Source organism: Haliotis cracherodii, unplaced genomic scaffold (genome assembly GCF_022045235.1).
Source record: "Haliotis cracherodii isolate W230 unplaced genomic scaffold, xgHalCrac1.p SCAF_2, whole genome shotgun sequence".
NCBI classification, from domain to species: Eukaryota; Metazoa; Mollusca; class Gastropoda; order Lepetellida; family Haliotidae; genus Haliotis; species Haliotis cracherodii.
This window is the reverse complement of record NW_027266275.1, coordinates 80,639,228-80,660,647: the sequence shown is the minus strand read 5'-3', so window position 1 is coordinate 80,660,647 and position 21,420 is coordinate 80,639,228. Positions and strand designations below refer to the sequence as shown.

Below are 21,420 nucleotides of genomic sequence, written 5' to 3'. Positions count from 1 at the left end.
TAGGTCCTTATTCGTTTTCGTTTTGAGTAGCATATATCATATACATAGGTAACATATGTCTTGGTATTTTTCGGCGTGACGAGCGATAGCTTTGACCACCCCCGCCCCCCTCCCAGTCTGGTGATGTTTCCTAATATATTGTGATACTAATAGATATGCTGTCTATTTCAACATAATATTATATACACCCTGGGCAGCTTGAATAAAATAGGTTTCTTATTTCGCTTCCTTCTATTCTGAAAAAGGATGAAAGCTAGTACAACGACCTCTCCACCCATCAGGACACAAATAGTCAAGACATTCATGCCTTAGGGGTATTCTTAACCGTATCGCCATCACTAAAACGGGAAACAAACAATTGCACTGGAGTCGAAATGGTTGAAAGAACTTTCGCACACTTACAATATGTTTAATAGAATATCCCTTGATTTAAATACAAATGGAAATGAAAAGAACCGACAAAGGTCACATATTCACTTGTGAGCGGACACATACATATACCGTCATCAATAACATTGAATCCATCAAAGGCCACATATTTACTGGTGAGCGGACACATACATACACCGTCATCAATAACATTGAATCCATCGAAGGTCACATATTTACTGGTGAGCGGACACATACATACACCGTCATCAATAACATTGAATCCGTCGAAGGTCACATATTTACTGGTGAGCGGACACATACATACACCGTCATGAATAACATTGAATCCATCAAAGGCTACATATTTACTGGTACACACTGTATGCAGGTTATTTACTTCAATGTTTAATGTTTACACTTTTGTCCGCTGTTTCTTTAAGTGTTTACCGAAAGGGTGTTTTAAGTTGGACATCTTGCCTAATCCATTTAACCTTTTGACCTTTTAATGTAAATAAAATATTTTTCAAAACTTATATTTCAAGGTGTGTACTCGCACGGTGAAACAGTAAAATAAAGATAACACAAACATTACATTTATCTGTGTGCAAAGAAAGTGTCTTTGTTGACTTGTGCATCAATTCTATGACTAATTGGTTTCCAAGACGAACCTTCGTGAGTATTTAGGGCCAACAAGATCAATAAATGAAATAATGGGCCCAAGGAGGATGTCTTCAGACGCTTAAAGCTCTGGGGCGTGTTTACAGAGAGACATGCGCTGAACACCGGGCTTGTGAATGTTTTGTATCACGGGATACCGGAATAGAACTGATCCCCAGCAACCTATACAGTCGTATGAGGCGACTAAACGGATCGGTTGTAGGTTTTGGTGACTTGGTTGATAGTGTGGGACGCGGCTCATGATATCAACCACTAGTTTGGATGGTCCATATTATTTACAGGCAGCCGTCATATAACTGAAGTATTGATAAGTGCGACTTTAAACAACAACAAAAACTGTAAATAGTTGTTTGTCATTCATTTATCCACAAAGAAAATATCATATAATCACTAAAAGTGTTGGAATATTTCATCATGACTCCGGATTTGTAGAGGGTGGACTTGGACCCTCCCTCCCTCAGGGATTCAGACTGAAAGTAGAATCAAGTCCAGTGATTAGACAACACTACCCGGCATTGTGGCATTAATAGCATCTGACTTTACACCCAAGCATGAACACACTGTAAAGAAGGGTTTGCGACTGGTTCCATATCCCATTTCATGAGTGAAATATGTTTAAATCAGTCAGTTCTTAAAATAATCATATTTTATAAATATCTATATTTATAAAAGATTTTAAAGAAGAAATGGGATAGCATTTCGGGAGGATCACCTTCTTAAATGACATTCGTGTATAGCATCTATTAGAAACATAATTATCTTCCCTTGATTTGCATGCGCTAAGCGGTAGTTTTTTAAGTGAATATAACTTCCGGCGCGTACACGCTCCAGTCGCTTATAACAAAGGCATATTGCAACTGTTGTCATAGCGCAGATAAGGGTGTTCATTAAAGCATTGTTACTGTTCACAAAACCTTCTACATGCAATCTTCTAATCTTGAATATTTAACTTATTTTCCAAAATTTAAAGCTGTCTTTTTACTTAATGTACAGAAATACGACTTTCTTATGTCAAATGAAACATGTTTCAAAACTGCCCAAACCCTATATATGATGCTATCTGAGTATCTCGCCGTCGCGCATTAATGTATTATTATTGATGTATAGATATACCGAGTTCCTACAGACTTGGGGAATTTTATATGTACATATTTCAACTTTCATGCGAAGAAAGAAGTGAATATTCTAGTCTCTGGCTGTGTACATTTGTATATGTCTCAACCTGTTTATATATAGTATTGCTGTACTTAAGGTAAGACCTAAATAAACTATCTGTCTGTTTGTCTGCCAAAATTAAACCTTAAAACAACAAAATGGTCCAGTACAAAGCTAATCCCTGGCCCCTTGTACTCAATGAATTTAATTTTGAATGTAGTTTTCTTATCTTAAAATCTTAACCATGTTTTGTTTTCATTTGATAAGAGATACACAAAAACGCTCACTCATTATATTTAGTGAGGAAAAAGATGACAAATGAATAAAAGTTTTATTACAGCACGTTTAGATATATGCATAACAATTCAGAGTGACAAAACACTCTTTACAATACTGAGGGATTACTTCTACGTTTCATTTATGGCGAGCCATATTCCTGCGGCTCCAGCCTTTGGATTTTACCTTTCACAACTTTTGAGGAACAATCGAGCATGTTCTTTCTCCCAAGATTACAATGAGGGTCATACGACTCCTGCTCAGAAGTTGTTTGATCAAGGTTACACCATCCAAGGCCTCAATAAAGATCGCCAGATGCAATTCCCTATTTTGACGTGCACCATATGGTTCCTTGTTTCTTTTCAGTTGAGCATTTGACTTGCCTTTGCATGTGTTTGTGACGGGTGCCACCGGTGGGGCAAGATACGCTCACCTTTGCACGAACACCTGGTATCATCACTATTTGACAGTAATTCATAAACACATGCTCATGATATAGTCGGAATCATACAATCGTCTCTCAGAGATTTCTTATGAATATGGAATGGTTTTGTCCCTTTTATTCTTATATTTCATATAAATAAAACATTTAGTATTTATTATTTAATGAACTTTCACCTTTGGTATCCCCAAGCATCAATACTAAAAACATACGACACAAATCACAAACTCTAATCATCTGTTTACAAGGTCACAGCCGATGATTGTTTATACTACACATCCTACCTCCAGTCAGGCAACATGGCAGTTTATATCCATTTCCAATAAGTGGTATATTTAGTCCCCCAGAAAACAACACAGGGGTATGGGGAAACAACAAAGTCACATCATTGTCGCAATGTTACAATTAGTTGTCCCTGAACAGGATCATAGTATTTGATTGTTTTGTTTATTAATTTATCATGTTTACAGTCAAATATTGAGCTGCGTCGCTCATGTTCTAAGAACTGTTTTCTTACCATTGGCTATGGTGTGTAACCTAAACATAATGTAGACAAATGCATTTTCCTGATTGTGATGGTGCATCTGACATAAGTCTTAACCTTTTCGCGAACACCTAGTATCATTTCTATTTGACAGTGATTCATAAACACATGTTCATGATACAGTCGGAATCGTACAATCAACTCTGCTTTCTGCAGAGATTTCTAAAGGATATGGAAAGGGTTTTGACGCTTTATTTAAAGCATTCTTTACCACAATATTATAATGTATTTGGCATGGTACATTTCACCATTAAAATTTAAATGATTTACAATGAATATGATAAATTAAGAATACTAAAGTTTGCAGTCATTTATGATTGTGTACCTTTCATGCTCATGATAAAAGGATTTACTGACACATACAGGTATGGCGGAGCCTTATCGTGCTTTCCCTGCAATATGCAGCTATGTGATTGGATCTTTTGAAGTTGTTGAGCAAATAAGAACACACACAGAAACGATGTTGTGTAATTTTAAGTTGTCATTGGTTTCTGTGAAGTTTCCTCTCTTCCCAGTGATTGATGTTGCGATGGCGAATTTTGGCTTTGTTGCCAGGAAATATTTTAGTCAGAATGGTCATTATATCGTTATTGGTGTACATTAATCCAACCTTCTATAAACATATCAGCATATACTCAATAGTGATCAAATATGTTCGTTATCTGTCATGTTACGCGCCGGGGTTGAGAGTAAGGGGTTTCTAATGGAGCCTATAACACAAAGTCCTGCCCATCGAGTTTGACGCATGATTTCATTTAAAAAGTGTACTGCTTGCTTGTCGAAACATGTCCACTAACCCCAGAATCTCCCAATCTTCTCTGTACCACATTGGCAATCTAGGTACACACGCCGTCGTAGAACAACCACCATAGCATTGTACTGAGAGTCGGTTGCCCTCCCTTGGCTATCCTCTCACACCACAGACCTTTTCGGCATCTGAAATGTACAGTTGTGGCTACATTTGGTGTACTCTACTTCAAGAGGGAAAAGTTATTTCCTATCCATGAATGAATGGACTATTTATAGACGGAAACCATACATTTTCAGGAATAATTCATAGACGTCAGATTACTATTGTGCATATGAAATAGACGTCAGATTACCTTTGTGTGTTTGAAATAGACGTCAGACTATCGTTGTGTATATGAAATAGACGTCAGACTACCGTTGTGTATATGAAATAGACGTCAGATTACCTTTGTGTATATGAAATAGACGTCAGACTACCGTTGTGTATATGAAATAGACGTCAGACTACCGTTGTGTATATGAAATAGACGCTAGATTACCTTTGTGTGTAGCTTCCACATGGTTCGCCCTTGTCCAAGGCACACACAGGGCAGCAGACACACGCCCTCTGTGTTTTCTCGCAGCCTGCTGGAAGGGTGGGGCACACCAGGTCAGTGCTGCAGGAGAAGCACGACAAGGCTTCAACATACCCGAACGTGTAGATATAGAACAAGAAAACACAAACGAAAATCTTCATGATGGAGACGACTGAATTGACAATGGGAGATTTGCTTTATCAGTTATATATGACGCCCACTTCCTTATCCTGGTCGCGATAAAGAATTGCCTTAGGGGGAGATGAATCGAGTGTGTCTGTGTCACTATAAACTTACTTTATTTCATACCACCGTGTGTATATTGTTCAAATTATTCATATAAGAGGGCAAAATAGTATCTTTAACCAGGATGCGTCAAGCGAAAACGGCACCTGTCTCGGAGAAAGCAGCACCAAGACCTGGCGAAAACTGCAATGTATCTTCCTAATATTTGAAATAAATAAAACATTAAGCAGGTGAATATTTCACATGCTATTTCCAAATGTATTTTATTTAAAGGGAACATTTGAGATTGATATCTGTACTAAAACGGAAATTTATATCGATGTATGCAGTTGGTTGGTTGGTTGGTTTGTTGTTTAACGCCGCACTCAGCAATATTCCAGCTATATGACGGCGGTCTGTAAATAATCGAGTCTGGACCAGACAATCCAGTGATTAATATCATGTGCATCAACCCACGCAATTTGGATTGATGACCGTGCATCAACCAAGTCAGCGAGCCTGACCACCCGATCCCGTTAGTCGCCTTTTACGACAGGCATAGTCGCCTTTTACGGCAAGCAGTGGTTGCTGAAGACCTATTCTACCCCGGAATCTTCACGGGTCCGATGTATGCAGAGTAGCATTCTTGTAAACAATTTGCCTAAACCTATTTTGAACATGTTCAAATGTAACCTTTTATGAAATAAACATGAAATTTTCGCATCAGTCTTATTAAGCGACAAAACCCTTTCTACAATCACAAGTCCATTTGACGATTCCGACTATATCACAGACATGTGTTTATGAATCAGTATCAAACAGCATCAACTTTATTTATGCATTTATGGAATATGTATATATATATATTTATAGAGTAATAATTAAATAAGTGGAGTTAGATTGAACACAGTTTTAATAGGCTAGCGCTTTCAACCACGTACGAGTCTCATCAGGCCATAACTGTATAACGGACATGAAGTAGTATATATACCGATATAACGCTTGAAGTAGTGTTTTACGGAGCTCCATAACCTTAGCTGTTGTTTTACATTTATATATCAATCTTTATATCCCAGATAATCAGAATTTGTGAACACTTCATCGTTTCATAACACTTAGTAGCAACTAATGTGTCTGTCTGTGTCTGAGTCTGAATCTGTGTTTGTTTCTGTGTAATGGTTTTATTTTTCTGATATCATTGGTAATTACTGTTCATGTGCTGGAGGTGCGTGTTTAATACAGTATGTAGAATTACATTTTAAAATCATTTTGTACCCTGATATCATTTTAACATAATAACTGTATACGTGTAGGTGATGTTAAAACAGAACAATGAAATTAGGAGTATAATAACGTATTTTTATATAATAAAAGACCATATGGAAGATCTGGCGACGTGAGGAGGTGTTAGTTGACATTACAGACAGTGCTTGGGATGAAGGGTGCTGCTCGGAGGGGGCTTATGATGAGAGGGGATGCCCTGAATGTTTGCTGTATACATTAAACAGAAAAAGGAGATAGAATTTCTGTTCACTTTGGAAACATACTGAAATAATTAGGTATTTTGAATGAATGAAGTTTTAAAGAAACCTATTGATGTGGTCTGCACTATAACACAACCTCTTAACGTCTTGGAGATTTTGTCCTCAAGAACGTTTTAATAATGGTGACTATTGAAAGTACAACTATACAGTAAAATGCATTTCTCCAATCACAAAGAACAGTTCTTGCCTCAGATTGTTCAGGATTAGGACATACTCACTTACATCATCACGAAATAGAAACAGGTGACGCCGGATCCATTAGACTCCCTTATTCTAATCAAAACGCAGCCATTAGGAATGAATGTTCCAGAATGTGCAAGAAATCTTAGAAGTCATAATCGTACGTTCTCCGTGATGGCACTCTCCCGTTGTCATGCTTAAAAAACGGGATAGCTCTTACCGATTTGCCTCAATGCAGTGACCAAGCCTACATTACCCCCTACTACGTTATAAAGATGTTGTTGATGCCATATATAGGCTACAGTCATGGCAACATTTAAGTGTCTTTGATTGTGCAAGAGTTTTTTTTGCAAATTCTCCTCCATCCAGATACAAAAAAACAAGACGGCCTACATTACACCCGATGATTTTTTTAAATAGAATATCCCCCCTTTCAGCAAACCATATCAAGCACTAACAGAAATGAATTGGCGTTAAATATTAATATATGTAGATGACATCATAATATGTTCTAAAACGCTTTCAGAACATTTGAATCCCCTCAAGGCACTATTCCAAAGGATCAAAGAAGCAGGACTCACTGTAAAAAACAAACAAGCAAATGTAAATTCGCGACAAAACAGGTCACCTACTTAGAGCACATCTTCAGCAAAGATGGCGTCCATGTCGATCCTTCAAAAATAGATTAGTCACACAGATCCCAACCCCGAAAAATGTCCATGACAGGTGCCATTTGTTAGGTTTGGCCTTGTATTATCGCAAATTTGTAGCAAACTTTCATGCTGCAAATAAAGTGACATTGCAAGATGAAGCATACACCCTGAATAAATTTCTGTAAATCGTGAACGGTTTGAATGTTGGAATGGTCCAGCTGAAGACCACCCGCGGAATAGAAGTGCATTACCATCGACACTTCAGAAGCAACATATCAGACACTTCATTGATCAGACCATAACAACAAGTACAACAATGAGTACTTCCAACAAGTATAACATCCTTTATTTACACGAAGTGTTGACTGGGCGAGTGTCAACATCTACAGACTGCCATTATATAGCTATAGCATTGCTGACTGCGACATAAAACCACAATCACTCTCTCTAAACCTAATCAGTTCTTGTATCAGATAGTAGGTCTCGAATTGTACTGGAGCAAGGGTCTATCTCTGTGCTCTGGGCGATGTTACGGTTATATTCCTCTACGCCGTTTTTCGTCTCGACCGTGATGTAAGCGCGAGGCTTGTTACCCCCGTTTCCTCTCTGACTGTCATCAGTAGTACGCCAGTGATCCTGTCTTGTTTAACAAGAAATTTCGATAACAGCTAGTAGAACGAGAGCGCAATTTGCAGAACTAGCCTCGGCTTGACCTTTTGATAGTCAAGATGTTCAGTTCGCAGGAGGCCGAGATATCTGTTTTTGAGATTTGTCACAAACTCAGTAAGAGTTGGTCTCCTCATATATTTGTAGTTCTAGGATTTTAAGTACATAGTCTTTGATATTGACGGATAGATCGACATTTTAATGTTCTGAGACTAAGTGTTCAGGGAGTCTAAATGCAGGTTCATATTATTCTCAGCCGAAGTGAAAAGCACGAAGTCGTCAGCATATGCATGACTGCTCACACAGTTGTCGTCGATATTCACACCATGCGACATCTGGATAATGCTCATAATAAGATCGTTGATATATATGTTGAAAGGAAGCGGGGATAAAAGGCACCCCTGTTCCAGGCCACAGTCCACATCAAACCATGGCGTATATAGACCGTTTTGACAACGTTTCACGTCTGTATATAGGGATACAATGGCGTTAAAGATATTCCCATTAATCCTATTTCCTAATGTCTCCCATATTTTGTGTCTGTCAATACAGCCATGCGCCTTTATGAAATCTACGAAAGTGACATATGCTCATTGTTTTAAACTCTTCTGTGTCTCTATGATGGCGTTCCGGGTTGAGATATGCTCAACAGTTGATCTTCCTCTTCTGAAACAAACAGAAGACTGTTAGATAGATAATTATTGTGAACACCACACTTTATATCCCGAGGTGATGCCTCTATATGGTAAGGGGTCGCTTGTATCAGTGTTTAGGTATAGGGTTTATTTTGCCTCTTGTCCACAGCCTAGCTATTTTGTCCATCGCAAAACATGAATTAAAAAGGTTGTGAAGAAAGGACAAACAATTTTCATTCTTAGGCAGATGAGAATGAATACGGTTCTATCCTTGTGATTTTCCTCTCTAAGCTTGCAGTACATAAAAGCGGCAAAACCCTTTCTCTGTTCATATGAAATCTCTGCTAAAAGTGTACGATTCCGACTATATCATGAGCATATGTCTATCATTAAGTATCAAATCTGTGTTCGCGAAAAGGTGATCATATACTGCCACACTGTTGGCACCCGTCACAAACACATGCAAGGGCAAGTCAATCGTTCACCTGAAAAACAAACAACATGGGAAGTCAGTATAGGGAATAGCACCGGAATAATGTTTGTCACTGATGGGTCACACTTGGAAATATCCTCCTTTTGTCAACGATAAAAGCTTTTGAAAGCTTTACTAAGGCCTTGAATATTGTAACCGCGATCAAACAACTTTGAGCAAGAGTCGTATGACGCTCTTTGTACGCTTGGTGGAAAGAACTTGCTCGATTGTACCTTAAAAGTTGTAAATCTAGACACCAAAGGCTGGAGCTGCATGAATATTGGCCGACTTTCTTCCAAGTCTCTAAAGCAGTGTGTACAATTGGATATTGTACCGTCTGGGAGGTGTTCATCTGGGCATTGTCTGAACTCTGCTACTTCTGAGTCCTAATTTACGTTTTCTTCCAGAAGTCCCATTGATTATGATCTAGATCTTCGATAGTTTTCCGCGTATGTTGCCGTTTTGCTCTTATTAACACTCCCGCAGACAGCCTTTTACTGCCGCTTCCTTGGTCCTTTATGCTTTGACCATTGTCTTTCTGTCGTACATATTTCCGACCACATCCCTGTATCATTCCACCGTGGCTTCTTCCATTTCCGTTTTCTATGATTCTAATGCCCTTCAAGAACAATTTATCTACTGGGCAATGTATCTAACTTCACACAGCTTACAAATTCGGTATCTGCAAATTTGATATTGTGTTTCCGATGTTTCTAAAATGTGAAAACTAATCTTAAGATTGTAGGATATTTCACTGGAAGACAGAAAACTATCTGACAGTCGGGTACATGAATTCTGGGACTTTGCAGAAGCACGTGCATTTTCTTGTCTTTGCCCCAATCTATCACCTGCATCCAGAGAATAACTACAGGTCAGAACAGAATGGTTAATGGAACCCACAGCTGCTGAGTGCGGCGTTAAACAACAATTAAACAAACAAAACACAGCAGTAGAATCAGGAGCTCCTACTACCCCTGCATGCTGCAGCAGCTTTTTGGGGCGAGTGAACTCAGAGATACGTGCCAAGGATCCATATAGGGTGATGAGGTAATCAACAACTGACATTCATTTGGTTGATACAGGAGTAAAATCATTCCTTTCGCTTGCAGGACAATTCGCAATGCAATAATTAGCATTAATTAAAAATGCAACAAAGGGCGGCGTTGGTAACAAAATATAAAAGACTTGGTGTCATCCCTATTTTGCCTTTTCGCGAATATATATATAAAAGACTTGGTGGCATCCCTATTTTGCCTTTTCGGGAATATATATATAAGACTTGGTGGCATCCCTATTTTGCCTTTTCGCGAATATATATAAAAGACTTGGTGGCATCCCTATTTTGCCTTTTCGCGAATATATATAAAAGACTTGGTGGCATCCCTATTTTGCCTTTTCGCGAATATATATAAAAGACTTGGTGGCATCCCTATTTTGCCCTGAAAGTTTGTTTAATATATTCAAGTTTGTGGAAACGATTCCATATATAGATTGACAGTCTTGTTTACACTCGCCATTGGAAGACTTTCTGTAACTTTACCGTAGGACCCCTGTAATTTCCCTGTAGGTCCCCCGCAAATTTTGGTGTAGGACGCCTATAAAATCACAGTAGAAACCTGTGTAACTTCCCCGTAGGACCCCTATAACTTCCCCGTAGGGTCCCTCTATATCTTCCCTGTAGGATCACCCATAACTAACCCTGTAGGACCCCTATAAACATCCTGTAAGACCCCTATAAGTAACCCTGTAGGACCCCTATAACATCCCTGTAGGATCACCCATAACTAACCCTGTAGGACCCCTATATCTTCCCTGTAGGATCACCCATAACTAACCCTGTAGGACCCCTATAACATCCCCGTAGGACCCCTATAACATCCCCGTAGGACCCCTATAACTAACCCTGTAGGACCCCTATATCTTCCCTGTAGGATCACCCATAACTAACCCTGTAGGACCCCTATAAATTCCCTGTAGGACCCCTATAACTAACCCTGTAGGATCCCTATAACTAACCCTGTAGGGTCCCCTATATCTTCCCTATAGGACCCCTACAACTAAACCTGTAGGACCCCTATAAACTTCCTGTAGGACCCCTATAACTTCCCTGTTGGGTCCCCCTACAACTAACCCTGTAGGACCCCTATAAACTTCCTGTAGGACCTCGCTAAATACAATGTTTATTCCTAATGCAGGATATTTACCATCCCCAAACACACTCGCATGATAACCTCTATTTACCTTTCAATGTATATATACTCCCATACATAAAGGCCTCAGATATCAGTTGAAATCAATAACTCTTTAATAATAGACTTTCAAAGAAATACAAGGATAGAATGTTGCTGCAAAAAATGACATACAATGCAACTGGGAATATTGTATCAAAGAATTGCTCCCAAACTGCGACTCTGGATACGTTTGGAACGATGAGTGTGTCAGGATATGCCAAATTTGTACGATGTATTCCAGATGAGTATCACATACGTCACTTTGGTCAAACTACGATGCCATCTGTCGTTAATACATCATGTCTACTACAGGCCTATTAGTCTCCCAGGCACCATGAGTCCATGTCATGTCTAGAATTATTTGGCACGTCTGTATTTTTCTAGGCTCCATTTGGATTATATTTTCTTATTCTGAGATGTATATTTTCAAATAAGATAAATGTATTTCTGGGACTAAATGTCAATCTACGGGCCTATAGCCTTTTATTAAAAGCATACGTCTTGTTCCTGAAAATGCTGACACAAATTAGCTGCCCTCGGGTTTTGTCCAAAGAAATCAATCGTTCACTGTAGATGCTGAATGTTCTGGAACATAATGTGTCGAGGATAGTAATAAGTACTTGGCCCCTCCTTTCAGAGAATAAAACCGTACGCTCATGACTGTTAGGAACAAAATACTATTTAATAAAAATATTATATCGGGTATGAACAAACACTTGATTAATCAAAGCCTATTCTGTCTCAAGAAAACTCCAAGGCTTATGTGGTCGGGTCCCAACGTTCCCCATGTTAGAAACAAAATATTGTAAGTTTACAAATTCCATAATCAGCAATTCTTGGACATGAACAAACACTTGATTAATCTTCAAACCTCTCTCTTTGAAATATAGTATGTATTGTATATGGTTATTTAGTCATATAAGATTAATCATCTGAGGTATAGTTATTACATAATCTTGAAATATTTATTGATGACGCCATCAACCGCTCTCAACACTCCTTCTGACCACCCTTGCAGGTCATCAGGAGCCCAGGAGTTGCTGACGATGTACACATCATCGGATGGGGATGGTTTGGGTATTACTTCGCGAACTTTTCTTTCGTCAGCGCCAGGCTTAAATAGGTTCCACCCATAATTAAAAGGATATTTGTCCCACAACATCATTGCGCCCCCAACAGCCTCGGGGATGTCAGCTTGGCTGACGTTGTAGATGGCGCTCAGGTACTTCTCAGCTCTCTTCTTGACGACGTCGGTGACGGCATTCACTCCTGGGAGACTGCCAGGGATGGGTGTCCCGAACTGACTCAGTTCTCGCCAGTAGTGTGTGAAGTCCCCGTCGTGGTAGGACGCCATGATGATGGAGACGTTGTTGGTGCCGGTGGACCAGTCATAGGTCTGTCTGTTGGGTAGGTCACTCTTGGTATGGGTGATGTCTGGGTTGCCGGTTTTCCACCACTTGGAGTTGTAGGCGAGGTAGATTCTACCAGATTTCATTCCAATCAGAGAGTCTAGATTCTGCATAATTTCTGGAGTCTTGAACGCGGGAAAATCAATCTCTTGTATGCAACTCTGTTGTGCAGCCAACACCACCTTCCTCGCACACATCGTCACGTCTCCGTCACCAGTCTGTGATGAGGAAAACACGACATGATACTAACTTCATTCACATTAAAGTATAATAATAATAATAATAATAATAATAATAATAATAGTGTGTGCATTTATAATGCACCAAATTCCATTCACCAAGTGGATGCTCATAGCGCTTACACTATACACCGGTTAATGGATCAGTGTGCACTCGATTTTCACTCTCAGCTCCCTGGGGAGTATACAACCCAAGCTGCCTGTGTGTTAGTAAGGTATTAACAGCCGCGTGCCATCTCATCCTACCGCTGCTGGGTGAACAGAGGCTCATTTCGTACTAAGCCACTTGCCAAGGTACCCACCACATGTGCTACATGTGCTTCAGTGTGGGGCAGGATATTATTCACAATATCGAAACAATACATTTTAACAAAATAAGGGAATTGTTTCTCAAATATCCTAATTTGGTAAATAAAACATAGTCACACATGTCATTAACACCAGAGCCACATAATGAACCTGGCATTTCCATTGTGCATAATAGTCATTGACACTAGGATGGCTGATGCAGGGTTTGACATGCAGGCTATAATCCTACCAAAATACATCAACTGATTACGCTTGTTATAAGTAAGTCAGTGTCAAATGTGTTTGGTGGTGATGAATGAGGGTCCTGTAACACTACATTCTTCTGGGAGAAGTCCGATGTTTAGGTGTACGATCATATCATGACAAGTCGATGCACGACGACTTTATCTAGGTTCTTAAGACTGCCGCCGTGTATCGTCTGGAGGAATGGGACAGAGTATTGTGACAACATTGCTTCAAACATAGATCAGTTTCATCAGATGGGCGTTATTTATATGTGCGATCATATCATGACAAATCGATGCACGACTTTATCTAGGTTCTAAAGACTGTCGCAGTGTAGAACCTCGAGGAATACTCCAATACAAAACCCGGCCTGATCGGGTATAGGAGGGAGTCTTGTAACAACATTGTTTCAGAATAAATCCGACTCACCGGAAGGCAGATATGCCTGTATCCACAGATAAAACAACAAACCAAATCAACCCACCTGTACTGGGGTCGTGATTCCGTCTGTTGTCTGAGTCCTTCTGAACCCGAGGTTGTATCCTCCAGTCTGTCTCTTCTCTATCTTCACCAGATGGTGGTTCAGGTGGAGCTTGTGGCTGGGGAAAGAAATGTAACTATAAAAGACTACACTGCATACATCTACATATTATAGAAATGATGCCATTCCCGGCGCGCTCTCAGTATCATGAATCCAATCTGATGGGTCACTTCATCACAATGAGACGCCCAAATCCACTTTTAGTTTTCCACCAACAGCTAGTTGTTCAGCAGTGTAACGTTAAATGTACACTGGTTAACTTATTTACCTCGAGCTGGCCTCCAAGAATTTCTTCATGAGTGTTTGTGGCACTTTCTGCATTCCTCCATCTATTGTCTTATATCCTTCGCTTATGCCTGTATTCCCGGGAAAAGGAATAAAAAACTTGGCACTGTGGGGGGCTGCCATTCTCCCTACAGCCATGTCCCACCCTTTCAGATCAGATATGTAGTCGTAGGCTTCATGACTTGCTGCAGATCCAAGGAAGTTGTCAACTCTGAATTGTGTAAAGAGAGATGCACATGTAAGTAGGGTCAGATTATCACGGCGTGTTGGATTAATGCACATGTAAGTAGGGTCAGATTATCACGGCGTGTTGGATTAATGCACATGTAAGTATGGTCAGTTTACCACGGCGTGTTGGATGCACATAACATTATTCTGACAAACCAAGGATCATAATCGGAGTGATTCTGGAAATCGAACCCACGATCAGCGGAACCTGGCACGACTATGGGACGCAACTCTGGACAAGTTAAAGGAGGCGTTTTAGATCCCTGTGCCATCCATGCATCCACGACGATACAGAGGACCTAAAGAGGGAAAAGTACTTACGAGACTTTGTACAGCGGCGTTCCATCCGACGTAGTCAGGGAGTACATTTCATCTAGACTGGGGTATGTGTTGCCGCTGAAGTTCACGTTGTTGTTGAAAATATTCCTTTAGAACAAGATAGTAAACATTGGTTGATAGTTTTCTGAAAAATCATACAAAACAACTCTTGTATGTTCAGCATGTTCAGCTTACAATATGTTCCTACGTACAATATGTCAATCAAAGGTTGGCCTAGATGTCTGTGATTTGTCATTAACTTAACATTAATTTCGGATCATGATGAGTTATCCGACGAGGATCGATATTGCTGATGGTTGTTGCTTAGCCAGACAGTCGGCGTCTGGACGTTGCTGCAACTCTAAATCTGTCTATAAAATCTTAATCTATCACATACATTAATGGCCCTACCGTTTCCCTGACGTCATCAACAGAAGATGAACCTACGTTGTACATGCTAGTATTTCAAAAATGCAGTCGCACATATTTCTATGCTACAGGTTCGCCACAATTATTTCTTACAAAGTTGTACTATATTTGTAATTTACCAGAGCAATGTCCCAGGGTCCTTCTTTTCATTGTCCTTGAGATTGTAAGGAACGTCATTGGTCTGAATATCGTTGATGACCATTCGTTTTCCGCGACTATACCATACTGTCTCATCCGGGTTCCCAAATCCAAGTTCAAATGGGATTACATTCAGTCCAATCTCTGTTGCAGTTCTATTCAGCGTTGGATGAGCTCCAGATTTAAACCTCATGCCCCCGAAATCCAGGTACGTCCCTGTAGCTGCAGGAAAGTCAGTTGTGAAGAGTCTCCCCCCGACTCGGTCCGAGTACTCGAACACGGAGATAGAGACACCTCTGTCCTTCAGTCTCCACCCGGTGTAGGCGCCCCCAATACCGCCGCCGATCACAGCGATGTCGAGGCAGTCGGCGTCCGAGGAAACTGAATTGTAAGAAGTCGTTCAAAAACATGTATATAATTAACGTGTTATAAATTAACCTGTATGTAAATGATATAGTGCAAGAGATTGTTAATAGTTTGACAGGCAATTCTTAGAAGTTGATGGATGGCAAAGTAGACACAAATGTTATTATACTATTAAAGCGACGTTTGAGGTATGGATCCTTACACTGTTGTCAAAAACAGGAATGAGTGTCTGAATGTCACTCAGTATTGCTTGACAACGGTTTAACGATCTGTACCCAAACGTCGCTATAATAGTATAATAAAGAAGCTGTTAGCCATACATTGTGTCTTCTTTGAAAATGTAGCCTAGTTGTACAATACATTCTTAATATAGAGCTTTTTAAACCTCCGTTGTCTAGTAGATAGAGTCGGTGTTCGATCCCTTGGTCGCGTCATACCAAGACGTTAAAAATGGTATTTGTTACTACCCTGCCTGGCGCACGGCATGTAGTAGATAAAACCAGGACTGGTCGGCTCGGAGTCTAGTACAAGCAGCCACACACACGTACGTGAACGTCGCTTCATGAGTGCAATAATCTTGAACGTGACGTTAAGCCCCATCTTTGTAAAGACAGACTTCGAGGGGATGCGCTTTTGTATAAGACCAATCATTGCAGAGTTTGTATTACGTGGATCTCGCCTGTATTGCAAAGAATATACAAGACTTATACAGATGGCTCAGTTATATAAGGCACCAAAACCTATAATTACAATAAAATCGCAAAACCATGTCCATAATCTTCAGAAATCTGAAAGTAGAAATTGCGATTGCGACTATCTCATAAACGTGTTTATGCGCTGTTAAACGCTGATGTTGATGTCTTACCTTCATCAGACCCCATGGTATGTGTCGTCATTGCTGAACCTTGGGTCACTGTGAAGACAATATGAAACAGTTGATGGAAGAATATGCCTTAACGTCACCAGCCACGTATCACGTAGCAAGCTTCAGTCACGCCGTCGTACTGTTTGAGGGGAAGGATACATATTAAAGAATGTTTCTGAATCCAAAATATATTCCTGTTAGAACTAGGTTATGATGATCATCCCGAGGAATGAGACCTTAAAAGTCCAGCATTCATCCTGGTCGAACTAGGATTGATTTGCGGTGTGATATTTTGGTTGGACTTACGAGTCTATGCATAGTTCAATCAAAATCGCGTAACGAAATCGACCTCCTGTTCGTAAATATGGCGGCTGTCGTGCATATTTCGGTCAACTGCAGAATTAGCAAAACATGTGAACGGTCAACTGGGCGTCGACAGATATTTTCCAACTCTTTTCACTAACGTCACTTACAGGTAACGCTATACGTCCAGCAGTGATTACAAAGAGCATAAGTAGGATGTCGCGTTAATGCTGGCAGTGGCTGCAATGATCAGAGTTAAGAATGTCGCCAAAAGTGTGGCGGTCTGAACTATGATGACTAAAATGATACTCACACGTAACTATAAGGGTGGCAGAGGTTGCTATGGTGAGTAAGTGAGTGAGTATGGTTTTACGCCGCTTTTAGCAATATTCCAGCAATATCACGGCGGGGGTCACCAGAAATTGGCTTCACACATTGTACCCATGTCGGGAAACGAACCCGGGTCTTCGGTGTGACGAGCAAACGCTTCAACCGCCAGGCTACCCGACCGCCCCTTGCTATGGTGATACTTACACGTCACTATAAGTGTGGCAAAGGTTGCTATGGTGACTAAAGGGATACTTACACGTCACTATTAGGGTGGCATATGTTGCTATGGTGATTGAAGGGATACTCACACGTCGCTATGAGGGTGGCATATGCTGCTATTGTGATTGAAGGGATACTTAGACGTCGCTATAAGGATGGCTTATGTTGCTATGGTGATTGAAGGGATACTCACACGTCGCTATGAGGGTGGCATATGTTCCTATGGTGATTGAAGGGATACTCCTACGTCGCCATAAGGGTGGCATATGTTGCTATGGTATTTGAAGGGATACTTACACGTCGCTATGAGGGTGGCATATATTGCTATGGTATTTGAAGGGATACTTACACGTCGCTATGAGGGTGGCATATATTGCTATGGTAATTGAAGGGATACTTACACGTCGCTATAAGGGTGGCATATGTTGCTATGGTAATTGAAGGGATACTTACACGTCGCTATGAGGGTGGCATATATTGCTATGGTAATTGAAGGGATACTTACACGTCGCTATAAGGGTGGCATATGTTGCTATGGTAATTGAAGGGATACTTACACGTCGCTATGAGGGTGGCATATATTGCTATGGTAATTGAAGGGATACTTACACGTCGCTATAAGGGTGGCATATGTTGCTATGGTAATTGAAGGGATACTTACACGTCGCTATGAGGGTGGCATATATTGCTATGGTAATTGGAGGGATACTTACACGTCGCTATAAGGGTGGCATATGTTGCTATGGTAATTGAAGGGATACTTACACGTCGCTATGAGGGTGGCATATATTGCTATGGTAATTGGAGGGATACTTACACGTCGCTATAAGGGTGGCATATATTGCTATGGTAATTGAAGGGATACTTACACGTCGCTATGAGGGTGGCATATATTGCTATGGTATTTGAAGGGATACTTACACGTCGCTATAAGGGTGGCATATGTTGCTATGGTAATTGAAGGGATACTTACATGTCGCTATAAGGGTGGCATATATTGCTATGGTAATTGAAGGGATACTTACACGTCGCTATAAGGGTGGCGGCGAAAACTATGATGACTGCAAGCACGGCCAGCATGATGACTGTCAGCACCCGACATGACCCACAACGTCGCTCCAGGAAAGGCTCCTTCATTGTTCACGGCTAGATAAAGATAGCATGACACAGTGCTGAATAGGTATTTTCAAATCATCAGACACAAAGAATCTGTCAACAGTGATGAACAATGCCAACGTTATGTTCACTTGTAATAATATATACAAAGAATGGATATGGAAATTGTAAAATGCATGATGTGAACTCGGCGTTGTGTGTTTGGGATTACTGTGCATCTTCATACTGTGATTTGGTATGTGGTTGTTGCGTGTGGGATTACTGTGCATCTTCATACTTTGATTTGGTATGTGGTTGTTGCGTGTGGGATTACTGTGCATCTTCATACTGTGATTTGGTACGTGATTGTTGCGTGTGGGGTTACTGTGCATCTTCATACTGTGATTTGGTATGTGGTTGTTGCGTGCGGGGTTACTGTGCATCTTCATACTGTGATTTGGTATGTGGTTGTTGCGTGTGGGGTTACTGTGCATCTTCATACTGTGATTTGGTATGTGGTTGTTGCGTGTGGGGTTACTGTGCATCTTCATACTGTGATTTGGTATGTGGTTGTTGCGTGTGGGGTTACTGTGCATCTTCATACTGTGATTTGGTATGTGGTTGTTGCGTGTGGGGTTACTGTGCATCTTCATACTGTGATTTGGTATGTGGTTGTTGCGTGTGGGGTTACTGTGCATCTTCATACTGTGATTTGGTATGTGGTTGTTGCGTGTGGGATTACTGTGCATCTTCATACTTTGATTTGGTACGTGATTGTTGCGTGTGGGGTTACTGTGCATCTTCATACTTTGATTTGGTATGTGGTTGTTGCGTGTGGGGTTACTGTGCATCTTCATACTGTGATTTGGTATGTGATTGTTGCGTGTGGGGTTACTGTGCATCTTCATACTTTGATTTGGTATGTGGTTGTTGCGTGTGGGGTTACTGTGCATCTTCATACTGTGATTTGGTACGTGATTGTTGCGTGTGGGATTACTGTGCATCTTCATACTTTGATTTGGTACGTGATTGTTGCGTGTGGGGTTACTGTGCATCTTCAAACAAGATGTTTTACGGATGTCAGGGAATTGGACAACTGTGAATTTCTCTATATTAGAAATGCTGTAAAATAAACATCATGAATACTCAGTTTCTTCGTTCAGAGTTTCAGAAAACATTATAGTAAAACATCTATTGAGTTGAAAGAAGTTTTACCGGGAGTAAGTTGAATTTCAATAGTGTCAGCATGGATATGAATATTAACAATATGAACAATTGTAATGATGATTTAAGCAGCCGTGCGACTAAACCTACACAAGAATACACTGATTATAAGATTGAACTATGTGTTTTAACGTTTCAAATCTGCACTATCTGCATGGCGTCAGCAGGCGAGTAGCGTCATGAAGTTAGTATCTGACAGTGTGGACATGTCTGAAATGCGTTCAAGACGTGTTTGTTTAGAAGACCGTATGGCAATTGTGTGTACTGAACATCGGAAACTAACTGACTTCAATTATTCTGATGAACATTTCCTTGCAAATTTTGACGAGACTGAATCAAAACATTTTGATTTAATTAAATCCGTGATGGATAAACTCTGTGAACTTGAATTTGGTTTGAGTGAACGGAAATTCGCTGACAACGAATCATGTATATCTGTAAAGACTAAGTCTTCAAAAATGTCGAATGTGTCAAAACTGTATGAGACCAAAATTGCTACTTCGGCTATGGCACAATTAGAAGCTGCACTAAACATGGGGCGTTTACCTCCACCAGAGCCAGGAAATTTCTCTGGGACCCTCTAATGTACCCTAAATGGAAAAGTGCACTAAATGTCCTCATAGGGAGGCGAGGTATTCCTAAAGGTGAAAAAAATCTATTATTTGCAACGCTATCTTAACGGACAAGCCAAAGATGCCGTCAAGAGATTTTTTCTTTATCGTCAGAGGATGCATTCAGTGAGGCGATCAAATTGCTTGATGAACGTTTTGGAAACCATTTCATAATTGGAGGTGCGTTTCCTGACCGTCTAGATTCATGTATGGTAATGCATTACGTAAGTTTGCAGACTTTCTCAGACAGTGTGAAACAGCAATGTCAAGCGTCAGATCAGTGATTTCCTAAATGATGAACGTGAAAATCGTAAGCTTATTCAGAAGCTACCTGATTGGCTCCTCAATTGTTGTAAAGTCGCCGAATATAGGGAACAGACATCAGAGTTTCCTAAATTCTCAAGATTTGTGACTTTCATTGCTAAGTAAGCAGAAATAATGTGTGATCCTGTCACTTCTTTTCCCTTGGAAATGAAACATGAGAACAAGCCCCGGAAGCCCCTTGCATCGACACAGCATCAGGCAGCTAAACGACCACATGGTTCAGTGTTCGACATAAATCTGAAAGATTCATCTCTAAGCATTGTCACAGGTGACCTAGACAAGAAATAAAATGTGAAATTTTAAACTTGCCTTTTCTGTAAAGGTCATCACAAGCTTGATGATTGTGAGACATTCTTGTCTAAACCCTTGATTGAAAGAAAACAGTTCCTCATACGCAGTCAAGTGTGCTTTGGGTGTCTCAAGCCAGGACATCTTTCAAGTTTGTGAAATTCCGCTCAAGCTACGTCCGCCATCCGAAGTTCATCTATCTCACAGAACATATGTGAAGGAGCAGTTTGTTCCAAATGAGAATGACTGCAATGCTTCCAACATCTCTCATGATTA

At 40.4% G+C, this 21,420-nt stretch overlaps 1 protein-coding gene across 1 annotated transcript; it reads right to left on the bottom strand.

The window, feature by feature from the left end:
- Positions 1-12,344: 12,344 nt before the first annotated feature.
- LOC139469723 (aplysianin-A-like) lies at positions 12,345-18,739 on the bottom strand. Its single transcript, XM_071251973.1, has 7 exons — positions 18,628-18,739; positions 16,751-16,798; positions 15,501-15,900; positions 14,956-15,060; positions 14,390-14,617; positions 14,065-14,179; positions 12,345-13,025 (listed from the first exon to the last, which is right to left on the bottom strand). The coding sequence occupies exons 1-7, from the start codon at positions 18,737-18,739 to the stop codon at positions 12,345-12,347; spliced, it is 1,689 nt and encodes a 562-aa protein (XP_071108074.1).
- Between the last annotated feature and the right edge of the window lie 2,681 nt (positions 18,740-21,420).

Coding starts and splice junctions, on each gene's coding strand:
- LOC139469723 (XM_071251973.1), bottom strand. CDS start 18,739: ATGAAGGAGCCTTTCCTGGAGCGACGTTGTGGGTCATGTCGGGTGCTG. Junction 15,061..15,500: donor GACCCTGGGACATTGCTCTG/GTAAATTACAAA, acceptor CTTGTTCTAAAG/GAATATTTTCAACAACAACG. Junction 14,618..14,955: donor ACGCCGCTGTACAAAGTCTC/GTAAGTACTTTT, acceptor TACACAATTCAG/AGTTGACAACTTCCTTGGAT.